The sequence below is a fragment of the Hemiscyllium ocellatum genome, chromosome 19 (genome assembly GCF_020745735.1).
Source record: "Hemiscyllium ocellatum isolate sHemOce1 chromosome 19, sHemOce1.pat.X.cur, whole genome shotgun sequence".
NCBI classification, from domain to species: domain Eukaryota; kingdom Metazoa; phylum Chordata; class Chondrichthyes; order Orectolobiformes; family Hemiscylliidae; genus Hemiscyllium; species Hemiscyllium ocellatum.
In genome coordinates, this window is record NC_083419.1 from 24,715,522 (window position 1) to 24,732,884 (window position 17,363).

The 17,363-nt window shown below is 40.1% G+C and overlaps 1 protein-coding gene across 3 annotated transcripts in view; it reads right to left on the reverse strand.

The window, feature by feature from the left end:
- mettl25 (methyltransferase like 25) overlaps positions 1–17,363 on the reverse strand; it is an 88,072-nt gene that overhangs the window by 68,774 nt on the left and 1,935 nt on the right. For all 3 annotated transcript variants that reach the window (XM_060839753.1, XM_060839754.1, XM_060839755.1), the window contains exons 2-3: positions 12,266–12,418; positions 3,973–4,079 (exon numbers count right to left, since the gene is read on the reverse strand). In XM_060839753.1, the coding sequence (XP_060695736.1) occupies positions 3,973–4,079; positions 12,266–12,418 (260 nt within the window). The remainder of the gene's footprint in view (positions 1–3,972; positions 4,080–12,265; positions 12,419–17,363) is intronic.

Sequence of the window (17,363 nt, forward strand, 5' to 3'; positions counted from 1 at the left end):
TTTGCAGATGACACGAAGATTGGTGGAGTAGCAGAAAGCATAGGGGACTGTCAGAGAATACAGGAGGATATAGATAGACTGGAGAGTTGGGCGGAAAAGTGGCAGATAGTTTTCAATCCAGACAAATGTGAGGTGATGCATTTAGGCAAGTCTAATTCTAGAGCGAATTATACAATGAATGAAAGAGCCTTGGGAAAAGTTGATGGGCAGAGAGATCTGGGAGTGCAGGTCCATTGTATCCTGAAGTTTGCTACACAGGTGGATAGAGTGGTCAAGAAGGCATATAGTATGCTTGCCTTCATTGGACGGGGTATTGAGTATAGGAGCTGGCAAGTCATGTTAAAATTGTACAAGACATTGGTTCGGCCGCATTACCAAAAGGATGTGGACGCTTTGGAGAGGGTACAGAGAAGGTTTATGAGGATGTTGCCTGGTATGGAAGGTGCTAGCTACGAAGAGAGGTTAAGTAGGTTAGGTTTATTTTCATTAGAAAAAAAAGGAGATTGAGGGGGGACCTGATTGAGGTTTACAAAATCATGAAGGGTATAGACAGGGTGGATAGAGACAAGCTTTTTCCCAGGGTGAAGGATTCAATAATGAGAGGTCACGCTTTCAAGGTGAGAGGTGGAAAGTTTAAGAGGGATACACGGGGCAAGTACTTCACACAGAGGGTGGTGGGCGTTTGGAACATGTTGCCAGAAGAGGTGGTAGAGGCAGGCATGGTAGATTCATTTAAGATGTGTCTGGACAGATGCATACGGAGGTGGGGAGCAGGCGGAAAAAGATGCTTAGGAATTGACTGACTGGTTTAGACAGTCAGTACATTTGGATCGGCTCAGGCTTGGAAGACCGAAGGGCGTGTTCCTGTGCTGTAAATTTTCTTTGTTCTTTATTTCTTTGTTCTTTGATTCCTCAGCCGGAGCTTGTCCGCTCCACCTGTTTCTTTCCTTTTTTTCTCTATATATTTTTATTTTATTGTTACCTTCTTTCTTCTGGCAAACTCCCAGCCTTAACGTAGACCCATCGTAATGGTCTCTTGGCCTGACATGGCAGTCTCCCACTCTGGGGTGACAGTCTCTTAGCCCGACCATCTCTTGGCTTGGTGTGGCAGTTTGTCTCAACCTGTTTGGCAGTTTTGGCAGTTCAATGTGGTAGTATCCTGACCGAGCGTAGCTGTCTCTTGGCGGCTTGGCATGGTGGTCTTTTGGCCTGGCATGGACTGGGCATGAACTTCCAGCCTCAAGATGATTCCAAAGCAGTCTCACAGCCTCATGAGGTGAAGTTCAGTGCAACCTGGGGTCAAGGCCTGGTGTAGACTAGAGGCTAGGTGCCAGCGAGGGCGAGGTTGGATGGACTGTTATTCTGAATTTTTCATTTCTTTATTTTTCTGTTTTTCCGTAGGAATTTGTCCTCAAGAATCTGTACCTAGGTACCTTTGTACCTAAGATGGTGCCATACGTGGTGACTTTTAAACTTTTCACTGTACTAATTTCAGTACATGTGACAATAAAGCTAATTCTAATTCTATTGGATAAGGTTGGCAATCATCAATTATCAGATTATATTTTAGAATTTTGATAAGCACTGCTCAGAATTTTAAATTAAACATCAAGCTCTTTATGTGTCTTGTTGTCACTCAGGGCATTTAAACAGGGCTCTCTAAAATGACAGGTTCCTGAGGAAGCCCTTTACCCCATCCTCAGTTTCCTTTCTTGCCCACTGTCAGTTCACTTCTTTACGGGTAGTCTCATGCCTCTCACAGCTTGTTGCACAACAACAGCCAGCACACAAGTAAAAATAATGAACAGCAAAAGATCTGTCTGCTTATTTAAACCATCCATATCCCTTTGTACGCTCCCTCTGCCCTCTTCGCAACTTAGTTTGGTAACTATTTTTATCTCATCAACAGACTTAGAAACTATACATGCGTCTTTTTACCAAGTCATTTAGATAAATTGTAGATGGCTGAGCCGCTAGCTCATTCCCGCAGCACAACACCAGTTACTTCTTGCCAATCCAAAAATGACCGAATTATCTCTACACCCTGTTCCTTATTACACTATTGTTGTTCCCAACACAATGAGCACTGTTTCTGTGTAGAAGCCATTAATGTGGCATCTTGTCAGGTGCTGTTTGGAGCTCTAGCGTCAGTGTATCCACTGGCTCCCCCAAATCCACATTCCTTGCTGCTTCCTCAAAAATCTCCCATTAATTGAATCAAATATGATTTCCCTTTCACAGAACCATGTTGACTTTGCCTGATACTCTCGAGATTTTCTAAAGATCCACTATTCCCTATAACCCATAGTTTGCTGATTTCTGTTTCCCCTCTTTCTGAAACAAATGAATCATATTTGAACAAGGCAAGGAGGATGTGAGAAAAACCTGTTTCACTCAGTGAGTATTTAAGGTACAGAATGCATGGTCAGGAAATGTGGTGGGCAGATTAAATTGAGGCATTCAAGGGGGCATTGGATGATTACTTGGATAAAAACGGCTTTCAGGGATATGGGGAACAGACAGGGGTTTAGCCCTGCATAATAGAGCCGGACTAAGTAATAGCTGACACCAGCACAATGGCTGAATGGCCTTCTCCTGCAACAAAATAATTCTGTGATTGCGTGATACTTGCTATTTTACAATGCAATGGTACCTTTTCAGAATCTGGGGAATTTTGGAAAATTAAAACCGATGGATCTACTATCTCTGCAGCGAGGCTGAGATCTTTTTTTCCCTGGAGGGTGGAGGTTGAGGAGTGACCATACAGAGGTTTGTAAAATCATGACAGGTATAGATAAGGTGAATAGCTTTTTCTTTTCCCTAGTGTAGGAGAGTCCAAAACTAGAGAGCACAGGTTTAAGGTGAGAGGTGGAAGATTTAAAAGGGACCTGAGGAGCAGCTATTTTACACAAAGGGTGGTGCGCATATGGAATGAAATGTCAGAGGAAGTGGTAGTTGCAATTACAGTTATAACATTTAAAAGACATTTGGACAGGTACACAAATGGAAAAGGTTTAGAAGTATATGGACCAAACATAGCCAAATGGAATTAGCTTAGTTTGGAAAACCGGATCAGCATTGACAAGTTGAACTGAAGGGTCTGTTTCTGTGCTATATGATTCTATGACTCTACAAGATCCAACCTTTAGAAGTAAAGGTCATTCAATAGAACACTGGATGATTCCTTGGATAAAAATAACATGCAAGGATATTGGGAAAAAACAGGACACTGGCAGTTGGTAATGATGTTCATTTAATGAGTTGGTGCAGATGCAATGGGCCAAATAGCCTCCTTCTGCATCATAACATTTTGATGATTCTATAATAGTGTTTATCAAGGTCATGTGTTGAAATAGCACAACGAAATTTCACGTGATCATATGTCATGTAATCAAATTGCCATATGATCAAAGCTCCATTATTGCCCAGAACTAGAAATAGAGTTGGCATTACATTGGCAACATCTCTGACTTCCTGATTTTAAAATGTGAGTAGCCACATCCCATCTCTTTTGATCAGGAAGCAGCATGCTAATTAGGGCTAGCTATTAAAATCAGCAAGGCTGCAAAAATAGTTCCCATTCAATAGATAAAATCATCCCAAATGCATAAGGAGAGTTTAAAGAACAGATTTAGTATTTCATAGTACAACCACCTTTGCATCAAGTTCTAAATTTGCATGATTACTAGATACTAAATTGTTACATCACCAAAATGTAGCACATATTAATTTCATAGAAGTTGAAAATGTTGGCATTCCACCAAAATTACTGTCACACCATCTCATATTTATATGGAAAGAACTTCAATGAAAGCAAAACTAAATTCAGAAATTAAGCATTGTATTTTCCTTGCATATTCAATGTCAGATTTGTAACTTCCAGGACACACTGCTTTGAGAAAACTAGTTATTTAAGCAGACTTGGAAATTGTCCTGTGACTACCTGATTAGAATGATTGGAAGTTCTCTCACCTGTTGAATACTGCAATATTTGGCAAACGATACAATGACTTCAGACATCAACTCAACCTCATGGGACTTCTTTGAACTCATAAATGTGCTGGGTTTTAAGAATACATCTGAGAAGAAAGACAAAAAAAATTCAAATTCTTCTCTTCTGCTAAAATAATTAAAATTGCCTCACCTTTACACAAGAAAATTTCCTATGTTTATCATCTCAGAAAAAAAAACTTGTGATCACATGATGTAATGAAATAATATTTAGATGAAAGATAACTTCATAGCAACATAGAGAAAGAAATTAACTTTACAACAACCTGTAAAATGGTATTAGGTCTCTCAATTTTGCAACCCGTAGTGCCAGATTTCAACAGAAAGGCACTAGACACTATATTTCCTTGAGCTGTCTTTCGTCATCAGTGTTCCAGCAGAACAGTGGTTAGGCTTCTTACATACCGACATACAAATGTGGATGTTGCAAAATGCAATTATGGTATCCAAGTGTGAATGGGATGGGCTTACGGTCTCCCTGGTTGGACCATACTTTGAGTCACCTTCCAGCTATTCTCAAGGGTCCAAGACGCTTGATATGAAGAAATTAAAATATGGAGAAAATGCTGTTTTTGTAAGAACACAGTTGATTGCAGGATGAAGTGAAATGTACGAAACAATGTAAACCTGGAGTTGAGTACCTAAAAATACAATGTGAAGATATAAGACTGGAAGCAATAATAATATTTTTGCTGAGGGCGGCAACGCTTTGAATTACACACAGGGTTATTGATTGAAGCTGTGACAATGATCTGAATTGTCCCATTTTTAGCAAAATGCCACTTTTGTCAAGTTTCACTGAGGATTTCCCTGCCCGAGGCAGCAGGTTTGTCTGAAGCTTGCCTTGTTAACGACCTACCGCTTAGTCTTGGTACCCCCATTGTCAAATGTGAGTCAGACTTTTCATACTCATAGTTGCTGGAAGTACTTGCCACTGTTAGATATCCCCGCATCCTTGATGCCAGGACCATCTTGTAATCTCAGCTATGCACCCAGTCAAGCACAGGCAGTCTGCCACTGGCTTTCACTGTGAAAAGTGACACAGAAGCCACAAACTACCTCTTCTCAGAGCAAATAGTTGGCATGTCTGGCACTTCAATGCACGACACCTATACATTCCTATTGCTATTGCTGTTTGAGCACCATGCCACACAGGTCAACTGTCCTGATCCACCTCCTATCTTACAATCTTCTCTGTGTCAGTGATTTGGTTTCCATAATGTGCACCACAACAATTTATCACTGTTGAATGTGGGACCATCACATAAATGAAACATTCAGTCATTTCAAAACATTTGGTTCTGTTTGCAAGCACCAAAAGCAAACAGAAATCAAACAAACAGAAGCTATATTAACCTTCCAGAAACTAAACAAACTGTTTGCATGTTAAGCATTAACATTTTTTGTAGAATCACTGAAACCAGCTTTCATCTACTGGAACTGCATGTCAATTAAGTCCTGTGTGGTGTGTACTGCCAAATGGTGCTGTAGTCTATAATGAGCAAGGTGGTCTTCCTCCTGCTCAGAGTCCTAATTACCCTTAGAAGAAGACTGCTAAACTCACCTAGTCTGTCAGCATCCAACACATTTCCTTGGTGCCTATTTGAGTTGTACAGAACAAAGCTTGTGAGGGTTATGAGGCACACTTTGTCTGGAATATACTGCAAGAAAACATTAGATTGGTCCAAGCAGCAGAACCTCAGCTGCACCAGGCTTATCATCTGCTCCAAGTCTGATCCTGGTTGAAAAATGGGCTGCAGTGTTTTTACACTCCTTTTCTGCCAAAGAATTGCACAAATTATTAGCCAAAGCTGCAGTGGGTAGCCCTATAAGGCTAGACTCTTAAATGCAGCTGGAACATCAGAGATCTCAAGAATAATGACTTCATGACAGTTGCTTGTCGCAAACTTCTAAGATGTGGTACCAATAATCACAGATGACTTGCACATTGATGGAGTGAAACCCTTTTCAATTGATGAACTCAGTTGCGTTATGATATGGTGTACAGTCTTTTGTATCCTGCATCTGGAGGAAGCCAGCTATGTTGCTGCAGTCCTCTGCCCAACTGCAACACTGACCTCGTCAAGGGGAAATGAGATGAAGAAATGTGATCTGACATAAATGACAACAGTTAGAGCCTTGATGTATTTCTGCGTGAATACGTGAGAGATTCCACACAGGTCCCCAGTGGCTCCTTGAAAGAAGTCAGTTGCATGAATGTTCAAAGCAGCTGTCATCTGACAACCATTGGAGTAGGATGGCCATGCATTTGGCATTGTTTAGGGACTGTGTCCCTTGACATCCTCAGCCTGTGCAAACACTGTGCTTTACTCATCGGGATAAATGGCTTCTAACCTCTGGACATTCTGCAGGGACCTTTAGCTGAATTTCTTCATATCCTCTGCTGGAGGATACCTCTGGTCTTGGGCCTGCCGGTACACTAATTCTTCTCCTATTTCTCTGCACCATCATTGCATTGCAGAAAAAAAACAAGGATAGTCTGGAGCCCCTGACAACTAATTTGTGTGGAGTGCAGAAGAAGCAAAACAGGCCATTAGCAATGTGAGCAGTCACCATTCATATCGCTTACAACTGATGGCTTAAAATATTCCTCCAAGAGGAGAAAGTGAGGACTGCAGATGCTGGAGATCAGAGGCAACAGTGTAGTGCTTGGAAAAGAACAGCAGGTCAGGCAGCATCTGAGGAGCAGGAGAATCAATATTTCGGGCATAAACCCTTCATCAGGAATGAGGCTTGTGGGTCGGAGCTGCGAGACAAATGGGAGGGAGGTGGGGAAGGTCGCTGGGATAGGTGGATGAAGGTTGGTGGCTTGGGACCGGGATAATGTGGGGCAAGGGGAAATGAGGAAGCTGTTGAAATCCACATTTATCCTGTGTGGTTGCAGAGTCCCAAGGCAGAATATGAGGTGTTCCTCCTCCAGGCGTCAGGTGGTAAGGGTTTGGTGTGGAGGAGGCCCAGAACCTGCATGTCCTTGATGGAGTGAGAAAGGGAGTTCAGCCAGAGGGCGGTGGGGTTGGTGGGTGTGGGTGTCCCAGAGATGTTCCTCTAAGAGTGTGACATGGAACATTTTAACAAGGAAGGTCATGGAATGATTTTTTTTTAGAACTACGGCATTGGGCTGTATTCTAATTAATGCACACCACCAATCATGTGGCAAAGAGACTGTCAGAGAGTGCAGTTGCTTCATGAGCACTGAACTCACATCCTTCCAGTCCCACATCATCCACAAGTGGAATTATTACATTTAAGAGCACTCTGCATAATGCCCGTAGTTTAGGTTGAGAGGGAATCAGTTCTGTGCCATTGTACATCCTAGGTAGCCTTGCATTAAGTGGGTGCTTTGAAGCCCACAGAGTCTCTTTTCAGGGTGCCTGGGATCACTTCTGCTTCACAGGGATGTTTATCTGCAAGGTTAAATGACACAGCCAACACTGCTTGCGACCAGCATTTGCAACGACCCAGTTGTATAATGCATTTATTTCATATGCATAATGATATGATTGCCAGCAACTTCAACCAGCACTCTGCAAGTGTCCAACTGATGCAATTACCCTTGAACATACTCCTATCAAACAGAAGTAGAGCCTGCAATTCTGGCCAACAAATGCACAGCCACTCTTGATGTGATTGCAGCCATTTTCCCCTCACAGGTTATATTTAACACTTTAATGATCATGGGAGGCAACATAAGTCTTGTTGGACACCAAAGGTTTGATTGTCAGGTTCTCCCCCCAACATAAAACCTCTAAGAACTGAAGACTGACCAGACCCCTGACTGATCTCTGTGTTGCTAAGATTCTCCCCGTCTGATGATTCGGTAATCTCTTGACCACATGCACAGGACTTACTGAACTGTCCATGGCCACTCCCTAGACTGTAGTGAGATGGACTCTCTGGATCCTGACTGCTCCATGCAGCTGCCTGATCATGATCATGCCTCTGGACTGATAGCATCTGCTGCCGTTGATTATGTGTTCCAGAAACCTCTGACTAACAGCAATCTCCCTTGATTTGAGTGAGGAAAATCCCCTTCAATTTTGAGTTATAGACATTTAGTTAACGGACATACAGAGCATTTGCCACATAGTCTACTGGCACATATTTTGATTATGAGATTGAAAAACCACTGTGACGTACAGCAACATATCCAGCTCTTAACTGATGACTGTTGACCAGCATATCAAACTGACTGTCATTGTGTTGACACGAAGGAACACGTGATATGGGGGTGTCGCTGCTGGAATGGAGTGGACAAAGTTAAAAGTCACACAATACCTGGTTATAGTCTAACAATTTTATTTGGAAGAACAAGCTTTCAGAGCACTGCTCCTTCGTCAGGTAACTAGTGAGGAGCAGCATTCCAAATAAACCCATCAGACTGTAACCTGGGTTGTGCAACTTTTAAACTAAGGAATACAGCAAGGCAGAAGTGGTGGAAGCCTTAAAAGTTTAGCTTACAGGGCAAAACACTATTAGGCTAGGCATTGTCCAGGGATGCTTTGAGTATCTAGTTAAACACAAAGTGAATGAATAATCCAGTCTGTGAGCTGGGTGCATGATGTTGCAGCAAAGTTCCAATGAAGGTGCTCGTATTCCAAAATTCTGAACTAAAGTACAGTGTACTATAAGTGGATCAGAGGAGTGGTGCTCAAAGGCTAGCACATGCTGGATGCCAGTATCTATGGACATGGGGTGCGTGCGCTGGACATCCAAAGGAGCAAGCAGTAATATCTAATCACCAGGTAACTGCTCTGACTTTCATATCAGGAATGATGTCTAGTTTCTATACAGCGGATGGTAAAATAGGACAGTGCTATATGTATTAAACAGGTGAGATAAAGTTATAATGAGGGCAAAAGTTCCTGTTACCAAGCCTTTCATCACTCACATGCAAGAATCTTGTCTCACAGAACATAGAACAGGACAGCACAAGAACAGGTCCTTCGGCCCAACATGTCTTTGCCAGCCATGATGCCATTCTAAAATAATCCTATTTGCCTACACATGATCCATATCCCTCTGTTCTCTGCCTGTTCATGAGTCTGTCTAAATGCCTGTTAAATATTGCTATCATATCTGCCTCTCCCACCTCCACTGGCAGTGTGTTCCAGGCACCTACTACCCTCTGTATAAAAAGCTTACCTTGCACACCTTCTTTAAACATTTCCTCTCTCACCTTAAACATATGCCATGTGGTATTTGACATTTCCACCCTGGGAAAAAGACTCTATCTACTCTATCCATGCCTCTCATACTTTAACTCTTATCAGGTTGCCTCTCAGCCTTCAATGTTGAGCAAAAACAATGCATGTTTGTCCAATCTTTCCATACAATTACTACATTCCAATCCAACATCCTGGTAAACCTCTCTTGCACCCTCTCCAAAGACCCCACAGCCTTCCTATATGTGGTGACCAGAACTGTATACAGTAATCCAAATGAGGCCTAACTAAAGTCTTATTCAGCTGAATCATGTCTTGTCAACCTTTATACTCAATGCCCCAACCAATGATGGCCAGCATGCCAAATGTCTTCTTTATCATCTTATCCACTTGTGCTCCTATTTCCAGAGAGCTATGTACTTGCACCCAAGATCCCTCTGTATTTCAGTGCTTCTAATGGTCCTGGCATTTACTGTATACTTTATTTTTGCACTTGACCTCCCAAGATGCATCAGCTCACACTTGTCCAGATCCAAGTCCATCTCCCACATCTCATCTAACTTTCTAATTGGTCTACATTCGGTTGTATCCTGTTAGCTTTCCTCACTACAAAACTTAGTTGGAAAATGTAACTTGGCAGTCTCAACATCAAGACTGGCCTCACTTGACACCTCATGCAATTCGCCCACATTTGTCACCATAGCACAAATAGCTCAGGGCCTGGGAAGATTCCGTATCATGACAACATTTAAGATCAGCTTACACTGGTTGATGCAAATGCATATGAGAACATAATGGGTGCTTGAGATTAGGATTTCAGCATAAACATTTATTTTGTCTTTTTTCATGTTTCTGTTTCACTTTTGTGTAATTTGATGAATAAATATATATTTATTACAAATAAAAATCAAACAGTGCAATGTGCCAGTTCACTGTTCTGTCACGAAGTGTACTCAGCTTTTCTAAACCTGTGGAGCCTCCAATTTAACTGGCTTTCACAGGCCTGAAGTTCACCTATAATCAGACCCTGTGTCCACTAACCACTTGCCGCTGCCCACACTCCCCCATCACAAAAAAACATGCAGTTCACCCACCCACAAACTAGCTTCAGCAATCAGAAACCACATTGTGAAGAGCAAAGATTGGACTTTCCATTGGGATCAAACTTGTCCTGAGATGGTAGCCCTACTCCTCTCCCCATGCTACCGTACTATATGAAAGACCAGTAAAAAGCACCTCAATCCACCTTTCTCCCAAGTGTTAAGACATGGGGTAAATCCCTCTGCTAATTTAAACCAGCAACACAGATAAGATTCATTCAGTGTTGTAATCTCAAAAGTCACTATTTAAAGTAAAAATTAACAACTTTATTCTTTAGTCTAACAGGGAATATTAATTAACAACTATTTACAACTACTTTCTCTTAAACCTATCTTTTACCTCTCCCTCTACAATACCAGTCTGACAAAAAAAATCCTAATTATGATTTACAAAAAAGTCACATTTCAAAACCAGTCAGCATTGCCAAGTTTCCTCTGTAGATTTTTCTGTCTTCTTCTGTGCTTCTTAGGGATTCTGCTTCACAGCTCTTTGATAGATAAAGGTACCTTTTAGAGAGCAGTTCTGCTGGCAGTCTATTCTAGCTGGTGGCTTGCTGCTCTGGCTTACTGTTCAAAATGTATGATATTTATACACCGAAAGTTGGGATCGTTTCATTGGTTTTAATATTGTCAAAATACTAAATTCAAACTTAATTGGGGTTTGGTATCTTGGGGCATAATTTAAATTGATTGGCCAAATTTGAATTAGTTTTTGTCTCATTGCAACCCAGTCACTGCTAGCTGTTCAACCAAATGTTACATTTTAAATTTTCCAGCACTCTGTGTGCTTGCTAAGTCCTTACCAGTCTTTCAACTCTCTTAAAGGTACAGCATATCTACAACTTCATAACACAAGTTTGGGGCCAATGTCATCCTCAGGCTTAGGGATTGGGCCTACCTGGTCCTGTGCCCTCTATCAGAATGATGCCCATCCAACTATAGCCAAAGCCTGCCAAATCATGTTGGCATTCAAGTGAAGATCCTGAAGTCATACAATGTGCAGTTAGAACACAAGAACATGAGGCAAAACATATAAACAAAATCCCTCAGTACCCAATCCGTTAGTAAATCAAAATTCCCTCCTTGAAACCATATGCAATGTCATAGAACACACCAGGTTCAGAAGAGACATGGTATGCTGTACAAGATGACTTGATATGTAACTGGAAAGCTAGTGATTTATGACTGTGATAAAAGACAATGATATAATATTAAATGATAGAACAGAGGGCACATGAAAAGGTTGAAATAGGTTTCAAAATTAAATTATGTGAAAAAGAAATCAAATATTCAGCAAGATAAATCAGAAAATATGAAATCTGAAAATGTGCAAAATGACATGATGGGTCAAAACTTAAAATTGAGTTTTGGACTAAAGACAAGATGGTAAAATTGATTTTTTAATCAGATTCTGAAACAAAGTGAAAATTATAATTTAATAAATTAACAGGAAAACCAACATAACAATAACAGCATCATAACATAAAAACTAATAAATCATTTTAACTTGAGCATGGCTTACCTAAACCATTTTTAACTACAGATTGAAGGCTAAGGAATAACCTAATAAACGTTTTTAAGTTTATGAAGGATAGAGGTAAAGAAGAACTTTCCCGTGTGGGGAGAGTAGAACTATGGTTCATAATTATAAGCTAGTCACTAATAAGTCTAGTGAAACATTGAGCAGAAACTTCTTTCCTTAGACAGTGGTTAGATTGAGAACTCATTAGTGACAGGCAAAGTTGAGATGAATAGCATCAATACATTTAAAAGGAATCTAGAGTTAGAACTTAAGGCAGAAAGGAATAGAAGATTAAATTGATAGGATTAGAAGAAAGTGGGTGGAAGAAGGCATTCTGAGCAGCATTAAGATGACATTGACTAAATTGAATAGCCTACATCTGTGCTGTACATATGAAATATGTGCAGCAATCCATATTACACAAAAAAACACAACACAGATTTGCAAACCTTTTTGCTTATTTCCCCACATCTCCTGTAGCAGGTCATTCAGTGATGTGCATACTCCAAGGTTTGGCAGGGAGTGATCCTGAGTAACTCTCTTGTAAGCAGCCACATCTCTAAGTTTTTCAGACTCATCCCATACCGAGGCATCGATTTTTTCTGGCCATGAGAAGAGATAAAGTTTAAGCATAGACTAAATCTTAGCTCTAATTACCACTATTGCTTAGAGAAGAAAAACACAAAAAGAGAGTTTTAAGTATTTTGTGCATTCTGGCTCCACTGTATCTTTCGTAGTACCAAATCCACATTTTTTCTGCTTAAGAATCTAAATATCTATTCTTTACATATCCAATGAGGAATGTAGAGTACAAAGCTGTAGAAAATTGAATTTGCCAGAAACATTAGGGGCATGAAAAATTATTTTAGCAGAGTAAAATACTGTTTTACAATATTAAAGCAAAGCTTTATTGAAATTAAGGTTCTGGGTTAATAACCTTCAGTTAGTATTTGTCTCATAATTAATACACGAGAGGGGAATGAAATGACCTAACATTATTGAACAAAAGGATTCTCTGCACAACTGTAAGTTATGCCCAATCAAAATAAAAATAGATTTTTAAATTGATTTATGATGTGACTATCACGGAAAAAAAACAGAATTTCTTTTTATAGTAGTATGGGTTGCAGGTTTAGGTGTGGTCAAATAAGGTTTAGTTAATTATTACTTACACATGGAATAGGCTGCTGCGACTGCATGATAATAGTGGGGGGTGCAAATGTTAAAACTGGTAGGTAGGATGCCAGTCAAGCAAGCTTGCTTGGTTTGAATGGAGTTGAGCTTCTTGAGTGTAGGGAAAACTGCACTTATCCAGACAGGTAACTAGAGTTTTCCTTCACACTCTTAATTCTATCTCACAGATGGTGGACATGCTTTGGAGAGTCTGAAGGTAAATTAGACTTTGACTGGCTCCTGTAACTATACTATATATATAAACTTTCTGGTCAGTGATAAATGCCAGCTGTTGATGGTTGGGGATTCAGTTAAAGTATTTTTCATACTAGTGGCAGATTTTTAAGATTCTCCCTTGTTGGAGACAGTCATTACTTGTCATCTGGTGACATGATTGTTGCTTGTCATTTGCAAGCCTCAGATTGAGTGTTGTCCAGATTTTGCAGAACACTTGCACGGCCTAATTCAATCTGAAAACTTCACAAAAACCAACAAATATCACTACTTCAAAGTTAGGGAATGGAGAAACAGGCATTGATTAAGCAGTTAAAGGTGTTTGTGTCTAGGACAGTTATGAGAGTCAGGAAATTGATTTTTTTGTTTATCAAAAGGCCAGATGTAAGAAATTTGTTGTAAAAATAAATACATCTTAAAATGTAATACTGAAAAAAAAATGTAGGTACAGGTATTGGATTATATTTTAAGATGTATATAATTTTATACAAGTGACAATTTTAGGTTTCCTATGGTGGAAAATTCAAGCACTAATTGATGAAAGTTTGTTTTATATCCTGTACCAAATGATCTCCAATATCTGTACCTACATGTATTTTCTCTGCACAATCAGTATACCTTTAATTGAATGGCAGTGACCAGAAAAACAACTCCTACTTTACCTTGAAATATACAATGTGAGAGCACATTTGTCCCCCAAGAAAATTCATATGTGAATAATTTAAAGTTATTTCACAATGCTATTTGTAACTTTCATCAATTATCTGCCCTGCTTTCAAGATACATCCTTTAAAAGCCTCTGTTACTCTTTTAAGTACCTCTGTGCCCCTTGAAAAAGATTATATTTTGTAATTTTCCTGGAATACAAATACCACTGAGCATATGTTTATAACATGTAATACCTGATAGATTAACTTAGATTTCTAGAACTGGAGCCACACTACACTGAACAAAATTGCTGGCATCCTTAGTGCACTTCACATTTTCAGATCTCCAATCACACGCTTGCCCATTCAGAATAGTTAAGCATCTGGATAGCATATTGCAATGGCCACACTCCTCTTTACTATAAATTTTGGAAGAGGTAAAAAAAGTCAGTTTGAGAATGAGGTAGCGCAGCAGAAAGTAAGCATAGCATAAAGTCATTACACTACCAAACATGAAACTATATCTGGTAGGGATGTCAATCTCAAAAGACAGTTCAAGATAAATTACACTTTAACAATTTTTTCCACAGGAGTTGGTATTTGTCTAAATTAATAACATAATAAAGGTTGGGGGGTGGGTTCTGTTCCGTGATCGGTCAATAACCACTCACAATCAGTCTGGTCCTTTAAGATTTCACACTTATTTAACATAGCCAAGCACAGATCATCCAGAAACACAGAGATTAAACACTTAACCTCTGTTTCCCATAGGAACTGTGCACATGGCTTAAAACAAAGACATTTTTATACTTTTCTTAAATAGAGGTACAGGCCACAATCGTACAGTTCATTCAAACAATTACTAATCAACTTAATGAAATGGTTTTATTGACAGTAATTGAGATATTTCCTGGGAACCAACCTTGTTTTCCAATATCCAAGTTTCTCTTATCACACAAACCTAGTTCCTGCACCTGCACTTGAAGGTCAGTTAGGATAGCCAGTAATGTCTTATCTAATCCAGTTATTTCTATGTGGTAAAGGAAGCATTTTCTCCTAATCTCTGTAGAGGCAGACTGTGGTCAAGTCAATTATGCACCTTTAGCATGTTTAAAAGCCATTTTATGCAGCTTTAAGTAGAATGGTCAATTTGCAGCCTCAAAGTCATTTTGTCATGTTATTTGCATTAAGAAGCCATTTTATTACCACCTAAGTTAATAAGAGCATGTATTAAGTGGTTGTTCCTGACAACAACTAGCTACCTCAGCTTGTACTCAGGTTTCAGATCCTCAAAGGTACACAAATTAATCTTTTTATACTAGACATAACAATGGAGGCATGAATGCTTTTAGAAAACTGAAGCATCATCACTGTTGTCAATTAATTGCTCTCCTGTCTTCCATTTTACCACATATTTCTGTTTTGCCCTTCCCAGCCTCCATATTTGCTTAAACAAACCTAACATTTCCTTTAAGTTTCACAGCCACACAGTTGGGAATGTGATGAGTCATGGACAAAAGGCCACACAGAAGCACTGGTTCCTTTAAAATATGTGTATGTGCAGCTGTGCGGTAATCTTAAGAACAGTTGTAACATCTTTAACTGCTTCTAGTTCTGCTAAGAGGTCATGGATCTGAAATGTTTCGCCCTCCACAAATGCCTTGACCTGTTCAGCATTTGTAGTTTTATTTTCAGATTTGATCTCATACTGCCTATTTCATTCCCAGTACTTCCTTTTGTAATCCAAACCAGGTATAAGGCTTTTTCCAGTAAGCATGGTAATAAAATGCCATTGATCTAAATTTGATTCCGAGTTCAAATCCAGTGTAAGTACAGTCACACTTTATTTCCTTTGTTGTGCAATGTTTTGATGATTCTCAATTTTTATACCACATAGCAACCTATTTGCACACACTGAAGTCCCGAATAAATAACCTGATTATCTGGTTGTGTGGTGAAGATTGAGGAGTAATATGTCCGAAGCAACAACAGAGACCTTCCCTGCACTTAAAATCAGAGAGATGTATAGCACAGAAACAGACCCTTTGGTCCAACTCGTCCATGTCAACCAGATATCCCAAACTAATCTAGTCCCATTTGCCAGCACGTGGCCCATATCTCTCTAAACACTTCCTATTCCTATACCCATCCAGATGCCTTTTAAATGCTGCAATTGTATCAGCTTCCTCTGGCAGCTCATTCCATACATGCAACACCCTCTGTGTGAAACAGTTGCCCCTTAGTTCCCTTTTATGTCTTTCCCCTCTCACCATAAACCTATGTCCCCTAGTTCTGGACTCCCCCACCTCAGAGTCTATTTGTCCTATCCATGCCCCTCATGATTTTATAAACCTCTATAAAGGTCACCCCTCAGCCTCCGATACTCCAGGGGAAATAGCCCCAGCCTATTCAGCCTCTCCCTATACCTCAAATCTTCCAACCCTGCCAACATCCTTTAAATCTTTTCTGAACCCTTTCAAAGTTTCACAACATCCTTCCGATAGAAAGGAGACCAGAATTGCACAAAATATTCCAAAAGTGGCCTAACCAATGTCCTATACAGCTGCAACAGACCTCCAAACTCCTATACTCAATAGTCTGACCAATAAAAGGAAAGCATACCGAATGCCCTCTTCACTATCCTATCTACCTGCGACTGCATTTTCAAGGAACTATGAACCTGCACTCCAAGGCCTGTTAGTTCAGCAACACCCCCTAGGACCTTACCATCAAGTGTATACGTCCTGCTATGATTTGCTTTTCCAAATTGCAGCACATTGCATTTATCTAAATTAAACTCCATCTGCCACTCCTCAGCCCATTGGCCCATCTGATCAAGATCCTGTTGTACTCTGAGGTAACCTTCTTCACTGTGCACTACACCTCCAAGTTTGGTGTCAGCTGCAAACTTACTAACTATATCTCCTATGTTCACATCCAAATCATTTATATAAATGGCACAAAGTAATGGACTCAGCACCGATCCTTGTGGCACTTTACTGGTCACAGGCCTCCAGTTTGAAAAGCATCCTTTTACCACTATCCTCTGTATTCTATCTTAAAGCCAGTTCTGTATCCAAATGGCTCATTCTCCCTGTATTTCATGACATCTAACCTTGCTAATCAGTCTCTCATGGGGAATCTTGTCGAAAGCTTTACTGAAGTCCATATAGATCATGTCCACTGCTCTGCCCTCAATAAACTTCTTTGTTACTTCTTGAAAAAACTCGATCAAGTTCATGAGGCATAATTTCCCATGCATAAAACTATGCTGACTATCTCTAATTGGTCTGTGCCTTTCCAAATACATGTAAGTCCTGTCCCTCAGGATTCCCTCCAACAACTTGCCCACCATCGACATCAGGCTAACCGGTCTATAGTTCCCTGGCTTTTCCTTAGCACCCTTCTTAAATAGTGGCTCACATGAGGTCCAGTCTTCCGGCACCTCACCTGTGACTATTGATGACACAAATATGTTAGCAAGGGAACCAGC